Source organism: Pteronotus mesoamericanus, unplaced genomic scaffold (assembly GCF_021234165.1).
Source record: "Pteronotus mesoamericanus isolate MK-2021 breed Mesoamerican mustached bat unplaced genomic scaffold, CSHL_Meso_final contig_90, whole genome shotgun sequence".
NCBI lineage: Eukaryota > Metazoa > Chordata > Mammalia > Chiroptera > Mormoopidae > Pteronotus > Pteronotus mesoamericanus.
The window spans coordinates 22587499-22607841 of NW_026555277.1; the positions used below are offsets into that span (position 1 = coordinate 22587499).

The 20343-nt window shown below is 41.7% G+C and overlaps 1 protein-coding gene across 10 annotated transcripts in view; it reads right to left on the reverse strand.

The window, feature by feature from the left end:
* The window catches only part of SPATS2L (spermatogenesis associated serine rich 2 like), a 159975-nt gene that overhangs the window by 6064 nt on the left and 133568 nt on the right, over positions 1 to 20343 (reverse strand). For all 10 annotated transcript variants that reach the window (XM_054585872.1, XM_054585866.1, XM_054585864.1 and 7 more), the window contains 3 exons: positions 9341 to 9399; positions 3213 to 3322; positions 618 to 720 (listed from right to left, as the gene is read on the reverse strand). In XM_054585872.1, the coding sequence (XP_054441847.1) occupies positions 618 to 720; positions 3213 to 3322; positions 9341 to 9399 (272 nt within the window). The remainder of the gene's footprint in view (positions 1 to 617; positions 721 to 3212; positions 3323 to 9340; positions 9400 to 20343) is intronic.

Sequence of the window (20343 nt, forward strand, 5' to 3'; positions counted from 1 at the left end):
GGCCACTTTAGTGTTCCTTTCCGCCTTCCCTGGTGGGCGGGCTAGAGCAGGGGGAGAAGTATCAGCCAATATTTTTTTCGCACATTAGCTGCTCTAATTAAGGCTTACTAGAGAACAAAACTAAAGCTCATGGCTGGAGTGAAGTCTTTCATTGTGTGCAGACTTCCCTCGGCACAGAACCACCGGAGCAGCCCGGGTACTGCTGAGCCGCACCCACACGGCAGCCGGGCCCTTTGCGGCAGCAGCCGCTGGTTCCCAGACTTGCTAGGAAGACTCATTCTCAGGGTAAAGGTTTCTACTGTGGATGCAGGCAATTTCAAATGAGAGGCAGTTTATCTGGCAGTGCTTAAGAAAAGTTTGCAAAAGGTATATGCTAGTTGACCTGTTCTGTTCTGCTTAATAAATCCTGGGGATTTACTGATGGGCAGTGGCATTTGAAGACTCTAAGTTCAAATCTTGACATTTCTAGTGACTTGTGTCATGACCTTAGATCATTCAATCTCGTTAGACCTCACTTTAGCCCCCTGGGGGACCATACGCCTGACATTTCCGATGTCGACTCCAAGCTGCGCCAGGCTTACTCATCCAGAATTGGTTAGCAAGTATGCAAAACTCACTTTCTCCGCAGAGCATGATTTGGGACTTCAGCTGTTCAATGTCACAGGAGAATCGGGCAGCTTTCCCGAGCTCTTCATCATATTTACGCTCGCTGACAAAGTGCTGGAAGAGAGAGAAGTAAACCGGGAGTTCCGCAATGACAGACACGAGGGGGGCGCACCGCAGACGCGTCCGCTCTGCTCTTCTGCGACTACCGACTACCGACGGTGCTAACCGGGTGGGGAGTTTTGCCAGCCCTGGCACTGTGAGGATCCGTCAAGTTGGACTCGGTTTTGACCTGCCTGAAACGCGATCACCTTCTTGCCCTGGGAGTATGTGTGGGTCCCGACTTTCCTCTCTTGGGGCTTAGAAACAATTGTGAGACAGGGAAAACGTGTGTCCGACTCCTTAACCTTGTAGCACTCCTTGCCCTCCTTCGAGCATTGCGTGTCCGGTGGTAAGTGTTCGGGCTGCAGTCAGGCCGGCTTCCTAATTTGGCCGATGGCCTGCTCAGGTACTATTACTCCTCAAGAGAAAACATGTCACCCTTCCCTAGACAGCCATCTCTCTTTTAATAGGGAACCAGGAAGTCCAAACAGTCGTTAGTAACTAGAAAACATTATCTTGGTAGAATTCCAAGTGCTGTTAAAGGAAGTGGGAGATTAATTTCGAATGCCTTTGAAATTAAGATTTATGTGTAGATGACAGAGTGAGGAACACAGAAATAACTATGACTCAGTTCCTCCTTGAGTTTACCAGAGAGTTTGCCACATGGGAAGGGAAACAGATACCACTAAATACAATATAGGGTAGAATGTGGTAGCTACTTTAGGAATATAAAAGAGGAAGAAATTATTTCCCACTGAGGGGAATGGGGGATTATGTTAGGGAAGCATTTGGGCTGAAACATTAAAAAATGGGCCAAATTCATAACAGATAGTATCATTTTCATCTGATCATAGTATTATGAAGTCAGTACTATTATTATCTCTGTTTTACAGGGAGGAATTGAGGTTCTAAGAATACGTAATTTATCCAAGGTTGCAGGAGCTAGACTTTTTCACCCCAAAGCCTGTATTATTAACCCCACTGAACTATCAAATATCAAAAATATCAAAACATGTTATGTTCAGTGGGATTTTGGTAGGCAGAAATGAAACTTAAAAGATGAGTCAATTACAACAGACCAGGAAGTGGGCAACTTAATATTCCTCACTTCACGTTCTAATAAGAGGGAGGGAGAGGTTGGAAAACAGTCCAGTTGGAGTTGAAGCAGGAGTCCAGTTGGGGATTTTACGCTGAGGGGAAGGGTCGGCCACACTGGGGAAGCTCAGATCCGCTCTGTGGCTCTGACTTTGGCATTAGGGCGGGAAGCACCAAAGGCCAGAAGAGAAGGTGAGAAAGAAAAGACCTCTAGAGTCTCTCAGGACCCTCAGAAGGGGTGCGGGGGTGGGGGGGCCTTATTTCCCTGTTGCTTTTCCTGCCTAACCAAACAGAGGGGAGTGGAAAGTCATGTGCCACTTTCTGCCACACCTAATTAGTTTGATGTCCAGATGAGCAGACATTCCTACTTATAAAGCCCATGGCAATCGTGTCTTCAAAGTGCTCTAGTTCCCAAGAAGTAGGTCAGAAGCTGGAGGCATGTGTGCATGTGTGTATGTTTGGAATACTGGGGAAAAAGAACAGAATAAGGGGGAACTCATAAACTGTAACTTCCTATTTTATTGTAGACACTTGTTTCTGCCTTTCTGTTAACCATTTCTTCTTCTGCTAACTGTGCCCCAAGACGGTTTCAAAGATGCACAGTCTTGGTGGGTCTGCCCACCCAGACCTCCCTTGGCTAAACAGTGGGCGTGACCCAAGTGGAAGCCAAACAGAATTTCTCTTTGGGACCTGAATCCGGTGGGGTGGCACAAAGCCTGAGGACGTCTGGAGGTCACTTCACTGCGACGGTGGCCTGAGGAGTGTCTGGTAATTACTACTGCCTGCATTACCCAGTGGCTGCCCACGTCTCTGCCTAATTGTGGCCTGGAATCTTCAGATCGTGCTCTGCTACACTCATATTCTTTTGAATTTGACTTGTCCTGAGGTTAGTCAAGGTCAATTTCTGTTGCTTACAACTGAATAAATTTAATAAATACATACTTGTGGGTGGTATCCTTAGTGAAAGGGCAACTAAGCTAGACAAGGATGTAAGAGAGGCGTCTCCATATATTGTACATTCTTTAGAATCCTAGGTTCATACTTACTGTGTGTTCACATGGTGTGTTTAGATACATACACACAAATTACATATGGTGAAAATAATAATCCCCCATCCCAGCTATAATTAATGGTTGAATACATTTTATTTAGGTCAGTCTTTGCTGACTAAGAAAAGTAGCTTGTACCTCCCTCTGTATTACTATGTCCTTTCAAACCGCAGTATGCTTAAATATAGTGATTAGATGGTTCTTCACCATTCTGTTCTCTGTTTCAACCTTGTGAAAGGGAGCTGTGTATATGATGTTAGGTCCTCAGAGAGCAGCACTCTACGGGTGCAGGGCCCACATAATGGGGATCGGATCTCTCAGATCTCTGGCTCAGGATTCGGGCTGTGATCATTTGGAACTGACCTTAATTTCTGCCCTGAGTTCGGCCAGCTGCATCTCTGCCATCTGACTGGCTAGATCAGTGAGTCTCTTTAGTTCTTCTGCTTTCTTCTGACGAGCAGTCAGGATTTCCACTGCGAAATAAGAAGGAATAGTACATCAGAACCAGAGATTTAAACATATTAAATAACCTAATTTCTTGGGATCTGTTCTCCTTCCACAGTGATTGCTCTGTTGGACCATGACTGTGTGTTCTGCGTTGGTCATCAAGGTGGGTCTGCCATTGGTGCTCATTATTGACCACCCATTTCTGTATGTGCTCACCCACTGATCCCAAAGCCAGACATGATCCTTCTGATTCACTGTACACCCACAATTTTCTTCGTTTTCCTCTTTGGCATCTGATCTCACTTACTTAAATTTGGACTTTTTAATGTATGCATTGCTCAGAACAGCTATTTCTAAAAAAGACACTTATTAAAATCCTATCTGAATGATATTGCAAAGACAGGGAGTCCATTAAGCAAAATCCATTCTTGTATGAGCTCTAATATTAAATTCTAACAGTGCCAGACTTTCTGAACTTTCATACATACTCATTTAGGGCAACTAGCTGTGTTGCTGGAATATGACATAAAGGTTTTACTTGATTAGCTTTTTGTGAACTAAAAAAATATGTCTTCTTTTGATATTCTGCAGATATGTTTCCATTTTGCAATCAGATCAAAGTTCCAGACCAGCGTGTCCTGTCTTTGTTTTGTGTCCCCAGTGGAAACATTTCAAGGGTGAGTGAAAGCCCCTTTGAACTGGATTCGTGTGACTCTGTAGCATCTGCACATGCAGCAAAGGCACCAGGGAGGTTTCTGGCACCACATCTCACACATATGTCAGATGAGCTAAAGGTTCAAGTAGATGTAGTAGCCCACAAGTTAATATGTGTGCGTGTATCTGTGTGTGTGTTTCCCAAAAGATCACGGAACTTAAAAACAATGAATACAAACTTACAGGGTGAGATTTAAATATGAAGGCTGATCTTTCAATAGACAGACTTAGAGCTCTCTAATTCAAGCCACATACAAAATGCCTTCACTTCTTTTTGGACTAGCATTTTGAGTTATAAGAAAGGAGAGGTCCGTCTAACTAAGATAATATGCACTTTAAATTCACATTCTATTCTTGGCTGAACAAAGGTCAACTGCTTCATTAGACCTGATTCACAGCAAACATGCAGAGCCAAACAATGTGATTGCTCATTGTAAGAGTTCTTAATTTATAAAAGCAAAAACAGTCACCTTAAAAACCCCAAAAGAAGTTCAGAAGCAATCAAGAGTTAAGAGTTCCTACAAATCATAAATCATTCTTCAGACAGACTGAGAAACATTTTCTTTTTATTCTGCTATCAATGCTGATGTGTCAATAAAATAAGAAATCTATAACTCATAAAGCCTTATCGTCTGCCAAACTACTCTAATAATGCTTTATTTACTGAGTTTCTCCTGCTTCCCACTTACAATAAAACCATGTAGCTGGTCAGAGGCTGATATATGCCTGGCCGTCTTTCGGAATATAGAAGAGCCAGTGAAAAACTTGTCCCAGTGATGAAAGTGAAGGGGATTTTCATCTGAACATAGACAGTGTATTACTGAGTGATGCCCCAGGTTGCCCAGCTAGACCAGAGGACATGAAAACGTGACCCACTATCACTTTTGGCCACAAAGTATATGTTCTGTTTGGTTCACACGTTACAAGGTAATTTTTCAAGTTAATTGCCCACATTTGAAAATAGAGAAAGTCCATTTGAAAGCTGGATTTCTGGCTCCTCTTAAAATATTGGAATTTCTGGCCATAGTTGGCGAGCGATCCCACGTGGCAACAGCTGGCTAACCTGAGAACTCGTTGCCCTTTTTAGATGAAGCATGGTGCTCAGCCTGCCTCGGTCCCTCCCTGCCCTGTGGGGGTGATTATTGCTACCCTCTGGCCTCTGGAACAGGCATCCTCAACCACAGTAGAGACTGCACATGTCTATCGGTGTCCACAACACCGAGGGGCTGGCATACAGGGCGTGCCCCACAGGTTTGCTGAATGAAGGGCCGAATGAATGAATCAACCCATTACTTAAAAAGAATATGTGGAGAAGGATAGAAGTTCCTTTCCTACAGGGGCCTCTTAAGAATGTCTAGGACTTGTACTTTGATTATTTATTTGTTTTCCATTATAGTTCAACCTATGGATGGGACTAATGTCCAGAGCTTGAGAAAATTACTTTTGAGTAAGAAGATGGAACAAAGTGCTTTCTTCTTGCAAAGACTAAAAAAAATTCTGAAGGCGTAGACTTGACAAGCAGCTAGTACAGGGGTCAGGGGACCCTGAGTGACTACATAGCTAAACAGTCCGACTTTTCTTAATGGATCATTGTGGACAATTGTTCTTTTTGATTCAGTAGAACTTGGGCAATCACACCAGACAAAAGATTTTGTAGAAATAGATATAAGTGGGCCCTAAAATAGGAATGCAGGTGCAAGATCACCAATACATTCTTAGTTTACATTCATGCAAATGTGCATGGAAATGAATATTTTGCATCAGCGTCTGGATGAGATTTACATATAGTCTCATGAACATTTCAAAGCCTTTCATTATGAAAAAGCCTTAAAACTTGAGATCTAAAGCCAGAATTCTTTGAGGGGAAGCAACATTTTTACCTCAAAAACATCAATCACAGAAATAAAAAGCAAAAACAAAACCAGATCAGATATGACAATTCACTAAGCCCAAAATTTAAAATAGAATAAGTACATTTTGAAAGCACCGTCTCTTCATAATCTTCACAGGGGGACAGTTCCACATGGTTAGGTGTCCACTAACCGTGGACATTCAGGACTTGATTAATATTATTTAGCTACTTTTATAAACAGTATCTTCTATGCTGAAATCCGTTTTCTCAAAAGGATTTATAGATTCCTTCCAGTTTTTGAAACCCAGGGAAAGCTTGCCCTTATTGCTTGAACCATGGAAAATTTTAGGGCTTCTCCAATCATACGCAGGGGATATACTTGAAATCCTGAGGGACCGGGAGCTGGGGCAGAAGTAGTTTTTCAAGCACGAAGATTCTTTGAAATCCTTTCCTATTCCTAAAAAATTCGTGTGAGTTTTGCATTTTATTTCATAATATATCTGTGTTCCTATTAATATAAATAATGCTTTCTTCCCGTATCTCTTGTAAACTTGATACTCCAAGGAGGTGCCTCTGCAGTCCTTCAGTTCCCTGGGTATGCAGACCAAGTTTGAGACCACAGCACTACAACAAGCCCACTTTCTTCATCTGTAAAAGGTAATGGGCAGGCAGTAGGCACGCAGACCTTGCAGGGTTATTGTGAAACTCAGTGAAATAACTATGTGAAATGTTTAGTACAGTACATTTAAAAAAAGCTAACTATGGATATTATTAATAAAGCGAGATATGTTCATCTAGAATATACTTCCTCTTTTTGTAACTGTATTAACATTCATTGATATTGGATTCGACAGCCTATGGATACTAAGTTGATTATAGTACAATGATTTGTTTAACAAATATTATGAAGTACCTACAGTCTTCTCAGTGTTGTGGTAGGTGCCATGAGGGATATAGGAGTTTATATTAAAATTGAGGAAATATGGTTTATGCCATGGGCAGGAAATGAAAAATACTCATGAGACAGTTGATAAGCAAGCTCAAGATGGTGGTTATAAAGACTTAGTACTTTGTGGGGAGGAAGTCACTGGTTCCTTCTATCTGTGGAGAGGCCACATAGTTAACACAGGTATGTCACCTGAGAGATGCTGCATAGCCCCTGCGATCTCCACTCTCTGACTGTCACGTGAGAGGGCTGGGCCAACCTCTTTACTAAGAGCTTTTCCCTTCTTACACACATACTGTGTCAGGCACTGTGCTAAGTGCCTGGCATGTATTCTCTCATTTTATCTGTACAATAGCTATTTGGAATAGGTGTTATTCTTATTCCCTCTTTTCTGGTATGCAACCACAGACTTCAAGAAATTAACAAAATGGTTCAAGGTCAGAAAGCCAGTAAATGGGTAGAACTTGGATTTGAACCCAGTTCTCCTTGTTTCCAATGCACGTGAACTGGCTTCTCCGGGTCTCTGGGCAATTCTAACACCAGGAGCTACAGCACCAGTTACAGAAGTTAGGTGACTCCTGTCAACCAATCTAGCTGTTGCAGCTGGCCTGCCTGCTCCCTCAGGTTGCTGTTTACTGTTTATCCCAGGCACTAACAGTGCTTAGTGCACAAGGAAGCATGCAGAAAATGTTTATTGATTGAATGAGCTGTAAAAATGGGGCTGCTCTCCAAAGATGCTCCAAATTCCGTGGGTCTTGGTACCTAATATTGTCCCAAGAGGAAAGAATGAGCACATGCAATCTCAGGTTTTAACGTCTTAAAAAGTGATGTGCTAGCAACTTCGTGTTTTGGTACTGGAGAGAACATGTGTATCTGTGTTGGCTCTTAGCGGCTTTGCCAATAGGACATGAAACTGAAAAGGAAAAATAAGCTTCACCTGAGAAACAGGAAAAATCCTGTCACATGGAAATCTGCTTTTACTGAAGAAACCAACAAAGTTTATAAGAATAGAGCAATGTCCCAATCAAAGGGCTTGTGTAAATACCTAAATATTCTGCAGTTTCACCCTGGATCACATTTAGTTTTATTTAATACAACCGGTTCTATTTTAAAACCTAAAATGTTGTTTTAAATTATTTAGAAAAATTGGGTAACAAAAATAATTATAGCTATTTTCCACAAATGAAGTATTGAATTATGGCCAAGGGCCAGGTGAGAAAAATATTTTAAAAATGGAGAATTTGATCTGATCCTTCATTTTGGTAAAAAGAAATGTATTGCGGTCGAAGGTAAAGGAATTAAGCTGAAATCTGGCTGGGGTTGCAGGCTGCCATTTATCTAATTCCTGTGGTAAAGTTTCAGTAAAGGTGAAGAATTTAAAATGCCCAGGAGATAAGAATTGTAAAAATAAATCTCAACTTAAAAATATAGTCTTAGGGGTCCCATTAACATAGCAGACAGAATTAAACAATAAGAGAGAGCCCAGCATGTCCAACTGTGGCTTGTGTTGAATCTGACTGTACAATCTTGTCTCAGTTGAAATTTTCAATCCATGAAATTCACCCTATTTGAGATGGTAAATCTGCCCTACTTGCTGTTGGGTAACTTCACAACAGGGGCAAGGTTTAGAAATAAGTATAAAGATAATAAAAGAAATCAGCCCAGAGTACTAATATTTTGGGTAAACATCAGGAAAAGTTTTGCAATGATCAAGATCATCTGTGTGTGTTCATTATTTAAATAGAGTATTTGGTACATTAAACAATCTCATTTGTGATTTCAATTTAAAACATGTAACTCATTTTCTTTTGACGTGTCAAGTTGGCAGGTGTCAGTGAATTTGACTAAGCTTGTGAACAGAATTGTAGTGTTGTTAAGAAAACTTCACTGAGTACATCTCTAAGTTTGAATTATTAACCTTATAAGGGTTGCTTAAAAGCTTGGAATACTTTGCACATTAGGTTCGTGAGTTTGGTCAGGTGTCTGAAGTCCTCAGGAAAAAAAAATCAGATATATTAAATCTATAAATGTTATTCAAAATGTTTAAAATGCAACTAATTTTTTAGGGGCATTTAACTTGTTCAACTTGAGTTAGTCGAACCTAAAAAAGACCAAGTGAAGAGGATTATGTAAGTTGTATAGCAAGATTTGTAAACTGTGAAGGCTTAAAAGTTACCTTTTAAAATTTAATACTAAATTTAATGCCATTTAAAACCCAGCTATAAATGCCATTTATAAGTAGTTCATTATAGGCACCAAAGTCCCTTTGGACTTAAAAGAGCTCAGCTGACACCTACTGTTTGCTGAGCGCCTGTTCTGCCACGTGCTCAGTGGGTGCTCCTACTCTCCTTGGCCATGTGAGGTTACTGAGGTTTCCAGGGGCAAGGTGACTTACTTGCCTAAGGTTACAGAGCTCATGAGCCAGGATTACTGTGAACTTTAGGACCCCACTCAGAATCCATATCCCTCCATCTGACCTACAGATTGCTTCTGACTGAGAGGCTCTAATCCAATAACCGGGAGTCTACTTACTGGCTTCTTCTTTAACTTTATCCATTTCTGCCATTAATGAAACTTCTTTGTCAATAATGCTGGAGGGAAAAAAAACAAAAACAAAAGCAAAGAATGCTTAATCAAAGACAAACTTTTAATAAGCACTGGAAGTAAAAGAAAGATTATTTTCATTAAACAAAATACAAAATTACCATAAATATTTCTATGTTACAATGCCAGCAGCACACTCTGCTTTTCCAAAAATGAGCCAACGTGGAAGGGATGCTCCCAAGTATTACATAGTGACATCTGCTGATTAAATCATTGTCAGCAAATCTAAAAACAAAATGCCTTTTTCAGACTTTCCGAATGGCACTGCTTTGAATTTAAATTAGAAAGTACTTTTGTCCTACCAACCCCGAAGTAAGAAAACAATATAATAGGTATTTAAATGCCGGCACTCAGGTTATCCAGGCTTGTAGTTCTCAACGTCTCTATGCTCCACTCTCCCAGATTCTGGCTAGGGGTGGGGTGGCGCCTGCAGTGGGTCCCAGTCTGCTGCAGGTGGTCCCGTGACCTTCTCAGAGAAATACGGTCTGGGTCAGTCCATCTACGTGTTCTGTAAAACCAGTCTATGCCTTCTCATTTTCCCAGATAAGCATTTCAAGCAACATCACAGTAACGTTGTTCCAATATATTTATTTTTGGGTTAGTCTTTTGAAAAGGTATTACCTACATAAAGTAATTATTGGTCCAAAAGTTCATTTTTCTCCCATTCTGACTCTAACTCCCTGCCTAGAACTAACGCATCATCAGAAATCCCTTACATATCCTTTCCACAGATTTTTTATGTCTACATAAGCATAGATGTCACATGTGTTTTATTTTCATTTCAAACATAACTATTTCAGTATGTATCTAAAAAGATAAGGAATTTTTGGTACCATAATGGTGGTATTACATTAATATCTAAAAATGTTAACAATAGTTTAATATTATCAGATATTAAATTTCCCTAATTGTCTTATAAATTTTTTAAAAGTTTGTTTGAACCAGGATCTAAATAAAGCCTGTTTATTGCAACTGGTTGATTGTTTCTTAAATCTGTTTTGATCTATAGATTCCCTTCCATCTCTTTTTTCCCTCTCCTTTGTAATGCATTTGTTGAAGAAGCCAGGTTGTTTTGGACAGTTGTCCAAGGTTTGAATTTTGCTGTCTGCATCTCTATGATATTATATAACCTATTATTTTACATTTCCTATACATTTGTTATGAGATATAGAAATTTGATTGGATTCAGATTTGTTTTTTATTTCAGGAGAAATACTTACGTACTTTCATTGGCAGACATGTAATGACCCAACACACTTATAAATATTCCTCCTGAAACAAAATCAAGCCTGAGTGTATTCAAATTTCTACATCTTGTAACAAGTTTGTAGGAAACACAAAGGAAATCTCTATTTTTTTCAATGATGAATAGGTTTGGGACAGCTGGACAGGAATATGCCATTTTTGATCACTGCCTAGATCAATAGGGTTTGAAAAATGCGGATATTCAAATTTTATTACTTCTTCATTTACTTACCAGAAATTTTTCACAAAGAGAAACTTTCCTTTATCGACTATTTGGGTTATCTTGAAATAAAGCTTGTATAGGTAAGGCAGGATAAATACTTGTTTCTCTCCTTTTATTTATCCATTTTCACAATGATAGTTGGATCCTTAACATTCTCCAAAAGTAGCCAATGAGATATTTTGCTTGTTTGTACAATTATGAACTCATACTTAATGCACTTAAATATACTACAGTTTTTGTCCTTATTCCTACTCAGATTGTTCCATGAGATGTGCTTTTTTACCCCCCGTAAGATGTACTCTTAAAATTTAATGTGTGTTGAAAATTAGTTTCCTTTTAAGAGTTAACTATTTTATGTATTTGTCAAGATTAAGAAGTGGTACCTGGGATACATCTATAGGAGTGTTGGGGATCCTAAACTAGATGTTGCAACCTAAACACTTGAACTATAAGGACTGTGTGCTGAGGAGCTCAGCTCTTTCCAACCCGGAAATCCTAATGGAAAGAACTGACGTGAACAGTGAAAGGCAAATTCTCTAAGCCTAATCCATCAAGCTTAGACATCTGCTATTTCCATGACACACATGGCTGAAGGTCACCGGACAGGATAACAGGCGTAACCAGCAGATCAGGTTACTGGTACCTTACTTATTGACATTATATAGGTATGATGCCAATGTGTTTTAAGTATGTGATAAACAAATAAAGGTGTGTGGTGAGAAGGAAGTCTTTATCCCATCTCTGTTCCGACTTACTTAGTTTTCCTCCTTGGAGGTCTCCACTGTTACCGGCTTCTTGTGTTTCTTTCTAGAGACCATCTATTCATCAACTGGCATATATTTGTTATTGATAAGAAATGTTGAATTGGATCAACAGGCTGGCACTCCTGTGATTATGAGGTATATTTAGCTTCTCTGTCAAGTTCATAAATGTAGCCACCATAGAGGCCAAGTGATTTTTTGTTTTAAACAACCCTCTTAGAGAGGGCAATTCCACATCAGTTTAGGAAAACAAGGTTAATGGATAAGCGATTAAAGAGATAAGGTGAGAGCTTAGAGAGCTGGAGTCAGGAGCCCAAATTCCAACAACATGGTTAAGCTACTGCCTGAGAAAATGTTTTGAGTTTTTTCCCCGATAGAAGAAGAGACCAGAGAGAGAGAGAGAGAGAGAGAAGAGTCAGTATGGAGGCTGGGGGCTGTGTAGGGTGAAGATCCTGGGAGAAATCGCTTGCAGTGGGGCGGAGGGTGGGCAAAAGCACCTCCCAGAGCCAGAGGGTCTCAGATGCCACTGTAAGGTGCACACTGTCTGGTGCGCACTCACAGACACCAAGGAAGCGGCTTGGTTTTGTGTCCACATCAGGGCAAGGCTCAGCAGAAGGGGAGAGGCAACAACCTGGGGGCAGAGTGAGTGTGGGAATATGTCCCACTCCCGCCCCAGAGCTGCTGCAAATCTGCAAGAGGGCTTTTTATTTCCACGAGGCATGGACTAGGAGCCCCAGACAACTTCTTCAGGATTTTAGGGGCTGGAAGACTCCAGATGACTTATGGGTTACAGGTCACATGAGGCGTGCAGGCGACTTGTCCTCCACCTTCTTCCCCAGTGGTATATAACAGGGCTGCATAGTTTTGGGACGCCTGGACAGGAATATGCCACAGAGAGCACTACAAATAGGCGGAAACTGACATCCAGTGAACAAATATTTGGTGAGCACCTGCCATGAGCCAGGCGAGGACGGCGGGGTTGGGTACAGCTGTGGATAACAAATACCCCACCATCCGTGTGGGCTCTACGTTCTCTTTGGGAAAGATAAGAGGAAGAAGGTAACAGGATCTTCCAAAATTACTGGGAAAACAGTGAGAAATGAAAATGGGAAAAAAATGAAGATGGCAAGAAGGAGAAATTAGGGTTCCATCACCCTCAACCAGCCAGAAGGCTTCTCATTAGTCTCCTGGTTTTGAGAGCAAGTACACAAATTAAGGAAATGCATGCACGTGATACAAGATTGAGTGTCTTTATACTTCCAGTGGGGTGGGGGAGGGGAGCAGACTGCAGCGAGAGCGCCAGGACAGCCTCGCAAAGTACCCCCCCCCGCCCCCCCCCGTCAGTCCCCAAACAAGGCCATGGGCCCTGGAGGACGGAACCCTGCAGCCTGTGTGTGTGTTGGGTGAGAAGGGTGTAGGAAGGGGCCTCTGCTAATTTCTTTGCCAGTTACAAAATCATGGCAAATTTCTGTTGTTTAAATTTGTTGACATAATGATGTGCCCATAGAGTTTACAAGATGGGCATCTTGCGGTATAAGACATATCCCCAGGTCTAACGCTTATCACACAAAGCTGGCTATTCATACAATGGTTAGGTCTGGCCTTCTGGGCTAACAAATGGAGGGATGAAGGTTATACACAATAAATTGTTAATCTGCTTAATGCCCACTTGAGGATGTGAAAAAGCCTGTGGTGTTGGCATCAAACCATGTTTCGATTCCTCTGGGTATTTCAACAAAACATTGTCCTCAAGAGTCTTAGTATTTCAAGCACTGCTCTGTATAACTGCAGATAAAGGCGAGCCAGGGAATCTCTGCTGAGTCAGCACCTATTCCCAGCTCACGTTTGGAATGCAAACCAGGATTGGCGGCTGTCCTGAGACATCTTTCCCTGAGCCGCCCTCAACAGTCTCAACAAGGTGCACCTGAGGGTTTTCTTGGATTTTTTTTTTTTGCTTTAGAGGCAGCAGGCTTGTCTTGGAAGGGAAGAAGAGCCGTTGGAAAGTGGGTGCAGAGGACGAAGCAGTAGGGGCCAGCCTGTCCTCTGGCAGGCAGTCACATAGCGAGGAGCCAGCGTCATGGCAGGCTGAGCACCAGACTAAAGGGAGGGTCCAAGAAGAAAAACTGTGTCTAAACCCTTCCAGATGTCCAGAGGGCCTGGTGTCACACCCAGCGTCATGAGGAATTTCATCAGTGCCATTTGCAAGTCCTACTGCACCCCCTTAGAGGAACTGGGACAGCGATGCACACTGAAAAACAGCTCTGCGGGCTGGATAAGGAGAGAGTGCGGGCGAAACCCTGGTACGGAGTTACCGGGAGAGCTGGGGGTGGGGGGGTGGGGCGGGGCAGGCCTTCAAGAGGAATGACATCAGAGAGTTGATCACAGAGCAGAAAAATCACAGGCAGTGTCACAAACCACAGTCCCACAGAGGGAACAAAAAGGTCACCTGCTTGCTTTCGAAGTAAACCTGTGTAGACATATCAGCCCTAAGTTGCCCCAAAATGAGAGCTGATCATAGCTAACACAGCCTGAGTGTTTACTGTGTGCCAGACACATTGGCTAGGGCACTGGTGCCTTACTGGATAATCTCAGTTAAGCTTCATGACACCCTTGAGGGTATGTGCTCTGCGCTCTGCTCTCTACTCACCACAGGGCCTTAGCACATGTCCTTCCCTCCTCTGGAAGACAACTCTCCTTCCCAATCCCACCTTTGTTCATTTCATTAACTCTGAGTATCCCTTCAGGTCTCTGCTTAATCATCACATCTTCAGGGAAGTGCTGAGTTTTTAAAAACTCCTATTTAACTTTATGATCTTAGGCCACTGTGGGTTGTTCGACAAAAACTGCTTGATAGTGATGAATGTAAGGAAAGAAAACATTCGTTTTCCTATGGCATATCAGTAACGAAACTTCTTAATTGGTATATTGCAGTACTTGCATATAAATCATGTTTATACACAAATTTATATAATTTTTGTCCCTGATGGAATCTAATCATTTGAAACATAAGCTTATGAATAAAAGTGCAACGATATTCACCAAACCACACAGGGTTCGGCTTAGAATCAAAACAGGTAGTTAATGATTCTGTTTGCAAATTGAGGTGGTAATAAATTATTGAAATTTGTACTTTCTCTCCACTAATCATCTGCAATTCTAAGTTTTGAACATTTTTGCCTTTCAACAGTGATCGTCTGTGCCTGGCAGAAACACAGAATTCTCTAACTGACTTTCACGGAGTGCTGGAAGTTCTCTCAATGGTTGAATCAATTCTCCCGCAAGGCACCAGACTTAACATACATCGAACATGTCCTACCTGAAATGAACTCACATCAAACCCACGCTGACCTCACAGGTTCTGGATGTGCCCTTTATCCTTCCAAAAACACATCTCCTCATTTTATCTAAACTGCCTGGACAGTAACGTTTTATTCTGTTGCCATAAAAAAGCTTTTATTATCACAGCAATAAGGTGTAAGGAGGAGATTACCATGGCAAAGCCATAATGGTTTATTATATAGTTAATCACAGAGATAAAGTGTCATTTTATAAAAATGTTTCCACTGCCTTGATTCCTTTCTATAAAGGACTAATAATAACAATAATAAAAAGGATCAGAAAGCCACTTCAGCAGGAATAGATTTATCGCTTTCTGCTCGGTGAACAACCCTTCTTTCCCTTCGGGGACCGAGACACGGAGGGACAGAACTGCTTCACTGGGCAGCCCGGGAGAGCCCAGGAAGACGCTGCGGTGCGGGTGGCCACGGACTGGCGGTGGCTGATAAGCTGGAGAGCAGAGCCAGCTGCTGGACGATGAGGAATGAAAGCAGGATTTCAGAGGGGATTTAGAGAAATCAATCTGCCACCACAGCCAGAGTTAGATGTTAAAGAGTTAAAACTAGACCACCTTTCCTCTCAAGGAGTTTCCCTCAAGGGTACTGTAGTGAGAGAAACTGCCTGGGACCACCTGATCCCAGACGGTTTTGCTTCAGAACCTCCTTGTGGATGAAGTGCTTCAGGTGGAGCTTCCTGAACTCCTCAGCTGCCAAGCAGAACGAAGCGAGCAGAGAGCTGTGGAAGGAGGCAGAGCCTCCGCAGGATGAAGAGGCTGAAGGAGAGCCTCCTATCCCCCTGCCCGTTAAAGGGAAGGAGAATGTGGGAACTGCTGGGGGGAAAGGAGTCTGATGAATGCCAAGGGGATGTTTCAGCCTTTCTGGCCTCTGCGCTTAACATAAAGCACACAAAGGAGCGATAAGCTGTAAATCAAGAATTCCTGTAGAAGGAATTTCTGTTTCCCTCACATTTCACATATGTCCCCCACGGTGGGTCCTGCTCCTTACTATTGCATGAGGCGTAAGAACCGTGAATGCCAGCTGGGTTCCCGGCAGCCTAGCAGCACTGCGACGTGGGCCTTGCGCTGAGGAGTTAGCACGGATGGAGGAGGCTGCCTGTACTGCCCCCAAACTGAGGTGCCTATGTCCCTTCCCTGGGGTGCGAGGATTTTACTCACCGGGTGAAAGGCAGAAAAACCCCTTGTACACATTCTGGGTCTATAGCATCATGGGTGCCATTTCAGTCCAACTCCTCAAGTTATTACCCAAATTTTGGGCTCAGGGAAAAACCAGTCAGGGGTTTCAGCCTCTCCACGTCTCAGGCACGAACGCAGCAAGACTGTGTGGTTCTCGAATCCTAGGTCAGGAGGACTGGCAGCCCCAGCACTTATGACAGGTGCCTGCATATGGTGCCCCTGCTCTTGCATGGCTGCCAGTTCGCATTCCCCTTTTCTCTGTTTCACACCCTAAAGCGCAGCAGAATATGCCACCTCCAAATATGGCACTTTGGTATATTGATTATTTTGAGCTATAGGCATTTGAAAAACAGCAAAGAGACTTTCTCTGAATCGCCCTTATCTGCCTAAAGACAGATTCTTCAAAAGGAACTCAGTTCTCATAAATCCACATCCCACCCCCAAGAGTTTTATCAACCAGGGAAGATTGTTGACTCTGTCACAGAAGAGAAGACAAGGAGTTGACACCATCCCCAGACAAACCTTGTCGAAAACTCTCGCACTGCCCTATTTTCCTAAGTTCCATTCATCCTCCTCAAAAATCATTTACTCTCCTCTGAGAGGCCTATACCCCTCCTTCCTTGCTCTGTTGAGATGGTATTTAAGCTTGAATTCTAAACCACTTCTTTGAGTTCCTCATTTTTCCTTGAGTCACCTCCCATGTATACATGAGGTATACATGTTAATGAACTTATGTTTCTTTTTCTCTTGTTAATCTGTCTTTCATTAGAGGGATGTCTCAGCCAAGAACTCAGAAGGGTACAGGAAAAATTATTTTTCCTCCCATACATCTCAATTCCTCCCCCTCTCCTAAACCTATATGCTGCTTAGTGGTATCACCACTCACCCAGTTTCCACGACTCCTTTTCCTTCACTTTCCCATGTGATCAAGTCCCCTGAAGTCTATCGCAGAAATGTTTCTCATGCCCTACTCCACTTGCACTGTTGCCAATTTAACTCCAGGCTCATTACCAAGTATTTGGCTATGATTTTTAAATTCTTTTTAATTGAGATTCCTGAATCTGTTACCTTCTCTTCTGTCTGCTTTTGCATTTAGGTTTTACAAAAACGTGCATCTGGAAAAAAATAATTCTTTTTTTTCTGAGTGCAGCAGTGGTGACAAAGTGACCTTTCTAAATTTTCTGGAATCCCACAGTGATACTTGGCAAATATACAGAACCCAACATCTATATCCACAGCATGTAGACTGAGGGTGGGGCACAACCCTATGAGGAGATGCTGTGTCATCAGGGCTGTCAGGGAAATAACGTAGCTGGTGCCTCGAAGCATGAGCCCCTCTTAACATACGAAGCACTATTAAAAACCCTCTGGCTGTCTATGAATATGACAACTGTCCTTGATTTGCCCATCAGGCTGGGCCTGTTTTATTTCTATTTCTTTTATCAGAGGTATTATAATCTGTAAGAGTTAACACCTGTTAGTTTGTGTATTTTATATTGGAATCCTACAATGATTTAAATGATAGTTAATGAATATTTCATCACACTGCCTGAGGTACCTTTCTGGAATGAGATATATACAGATTGAGCACAAGGAATAACTCCCAACACTTATAAAATCCTAGCGCTCTTCAGTAAAGACATTGTTAACTGAAAAACAAACACATGGAATTTTTAATAGGACATCAGATTTGCAAAATCCTGTAAATTCTATAAATTCCACAACACCACACATTCAACAGAAAATTCTAAATGCCTTATACACCTCCATTTAGAACTTTAAATGTGATTTTGCTTAATCACATAATTTATCTTTGCTAATTATTCCTTAGTTTTGTTTTTTTCTTATGGAGGTCACTAGTCAAGGAAAGTCACTTCAATGTGTTCAGTTTCTATAGCTACAAAAATTATGTCATTTACCAAAACCCCCTGAAAAAACAAAAAACTGAAACTACATCTATGGAAAAGAAAGCAAACTTCTATCTGTAGGTGGTAATGGTCTTCCAGCACAAAGATTCCATTTAAGGTACCGGGTTCGCAGCCAGTGTTGATGTGCCCCGCTCCACGCACAGCTCCCCTGCAGTTTTTGCCATACGCTCTTCACAGCGTGTTTGTCTGCTCCCACTAGAACTTGGATTTTTTTTTTTTTTTTTTTGGAAAGAGATCATCTTTTACCCCTCCGTAATTTTAGCAATGTTCTACTGAATGCAGATTCCTGGTCCCCACATCCACAGAATCTGGGAATAGGGGACCTGACGCTCCCTGTACATTCCAATATTTGACAAGCACCAGACTGTCACACATTCATCCGTCTGTTGTTTGGATGGGCGAATGAAGGAAGGAGAAGAGAAGGTAGAGAGAAGGCAGGGGAAGGCGCGCAGGGGGTAGGGGGGCTGATCTGGAGGCAGCGGTGGCCATTGAGTATCAGGGGTTCCTTTGCCTTATGCATCTCTTCATTGAGCAGTAAATAGCAAGAAGTTGTGATGCCATATCTATATCTCATACCTGGATCCTGCATGCTGAAAGAACAGAGAGACGGACAGAGTAATGTCTTCCCAGGGTCTTGGGATAGTGGGAAAGAAATTTACTAAATGCTCATCTGGAGAAGAGAACCAACCTAGATCAAACTTCTATCATGGGGCAGGCTAGAGTTTTTCCAGAATAACTTAAGAAATGCATATCTTGTACTTGAATCTTCACAAAAACCCCAGGGAAGTAATGGCAATACCCCTGTTTTGTAGCTGAGTAGAAGACACTCAATCATCTTCAGAGCTAGAATATGTGGAGATGAGATTTAAACCCTATTCTGTTTAACTCTACACCCCATGCCTCCAAGCAGTTAATAAACCTTGAAACTGTGACTTTTATTGGAATATGGCCTACTAAGAACCAAACGTTTGCAGTCACTGAAAAAAATAACATAACACACATTTAAGAGACTTTATTATAGTAACTTCAGGTATTTTATAGTGTCTTTCATATGATTCGTTGCTGTCTTAGCTACAAATTGACCAAAAATGACATCTTAGTCTACTCTGTACCCATCTTATAGACACAAATAAGCTCCAAGATCCATTCAGAAATTGTGAGATAATGCGTTTTATATTTATACTAATATATAAGAACAAATTTGTCTTATTTTCCAGTGAAAATGGATTATACTATAAATTAAAAAAACACAATACATACTCTTCGATTATAAAGATAGAACAATTTTGCTTAATTCCTCTTTATATTTCTATTCTATGATGAAACTAACAATTCTCATTCAGGAGCAAGTTACCAAGCTGGTTTGATTGGTAGCCTTCATTTGCTGAAAAGATTCAGAAATCTTTTCAGATTTCAAGCTGAAATTAGAATCAACTTCTTGTTCTCCATCTTTGATGGTGGGTCTATTATTCTGCAAAGAAGGCTGCGATGAACAGAAAGCCGACTTCCCACGCTAAGTGCACGACTGACATAATGTATGGAGGTAATCACATGTGTAGCTCAGAAAGGTCCTTAATACAAGGTGCTATTTATGCCGGTTTCCTGGGGACTATAGCAAAACTGAAAAGGCTAGTTCTGTATTTTTTTTGTATTTATCAACCTGCTCTTCTCTCTCGTCGGCTGATTCACTCAGTCCTTGCAGTGGCCCTGGGGAAACATCTAACACAGAGAAAAACCTTGGGGAGAAAAGAAAATAGGAAAAGAGAAGCTTTCACCTCCAAAAAGCAAGCTACACCTATTTAGAATGACACATTCACAAACGAGGCACGATTTGAAATACACGGTACCGCAGGGACTTGCCTTAGTCACAAAGTCACGGGAACCTTGAGTTTCTCCATGGTATATGGTATTTACCCTTTTTACAATTTCAGAATGGGTCCTGGAGCATTTTTCTGTTTATTGGACTGGTGCAGAGTAAGGAAATGGAGTTATTTTGGGCAATTTGTCAGCTAGGACAGCAACAAAAAAATCACACATATGGCCCTCTTGAGGCTCGTATATTTATTAGCCTTTTCTATTATTGTCTCTTGATATCCTTTGCAGGTGTATGTTCATTTCTGTAGCGTGCATTCTTTCAATATGCTGGCATAATCGTGAACATTGGGTGTGGGGAGAAGGAACAGGTTTGTTTAATTTCCGTTGTACCATGCTTTGTACAATTCGCAAACAGGCGTACGCTTAGGAAA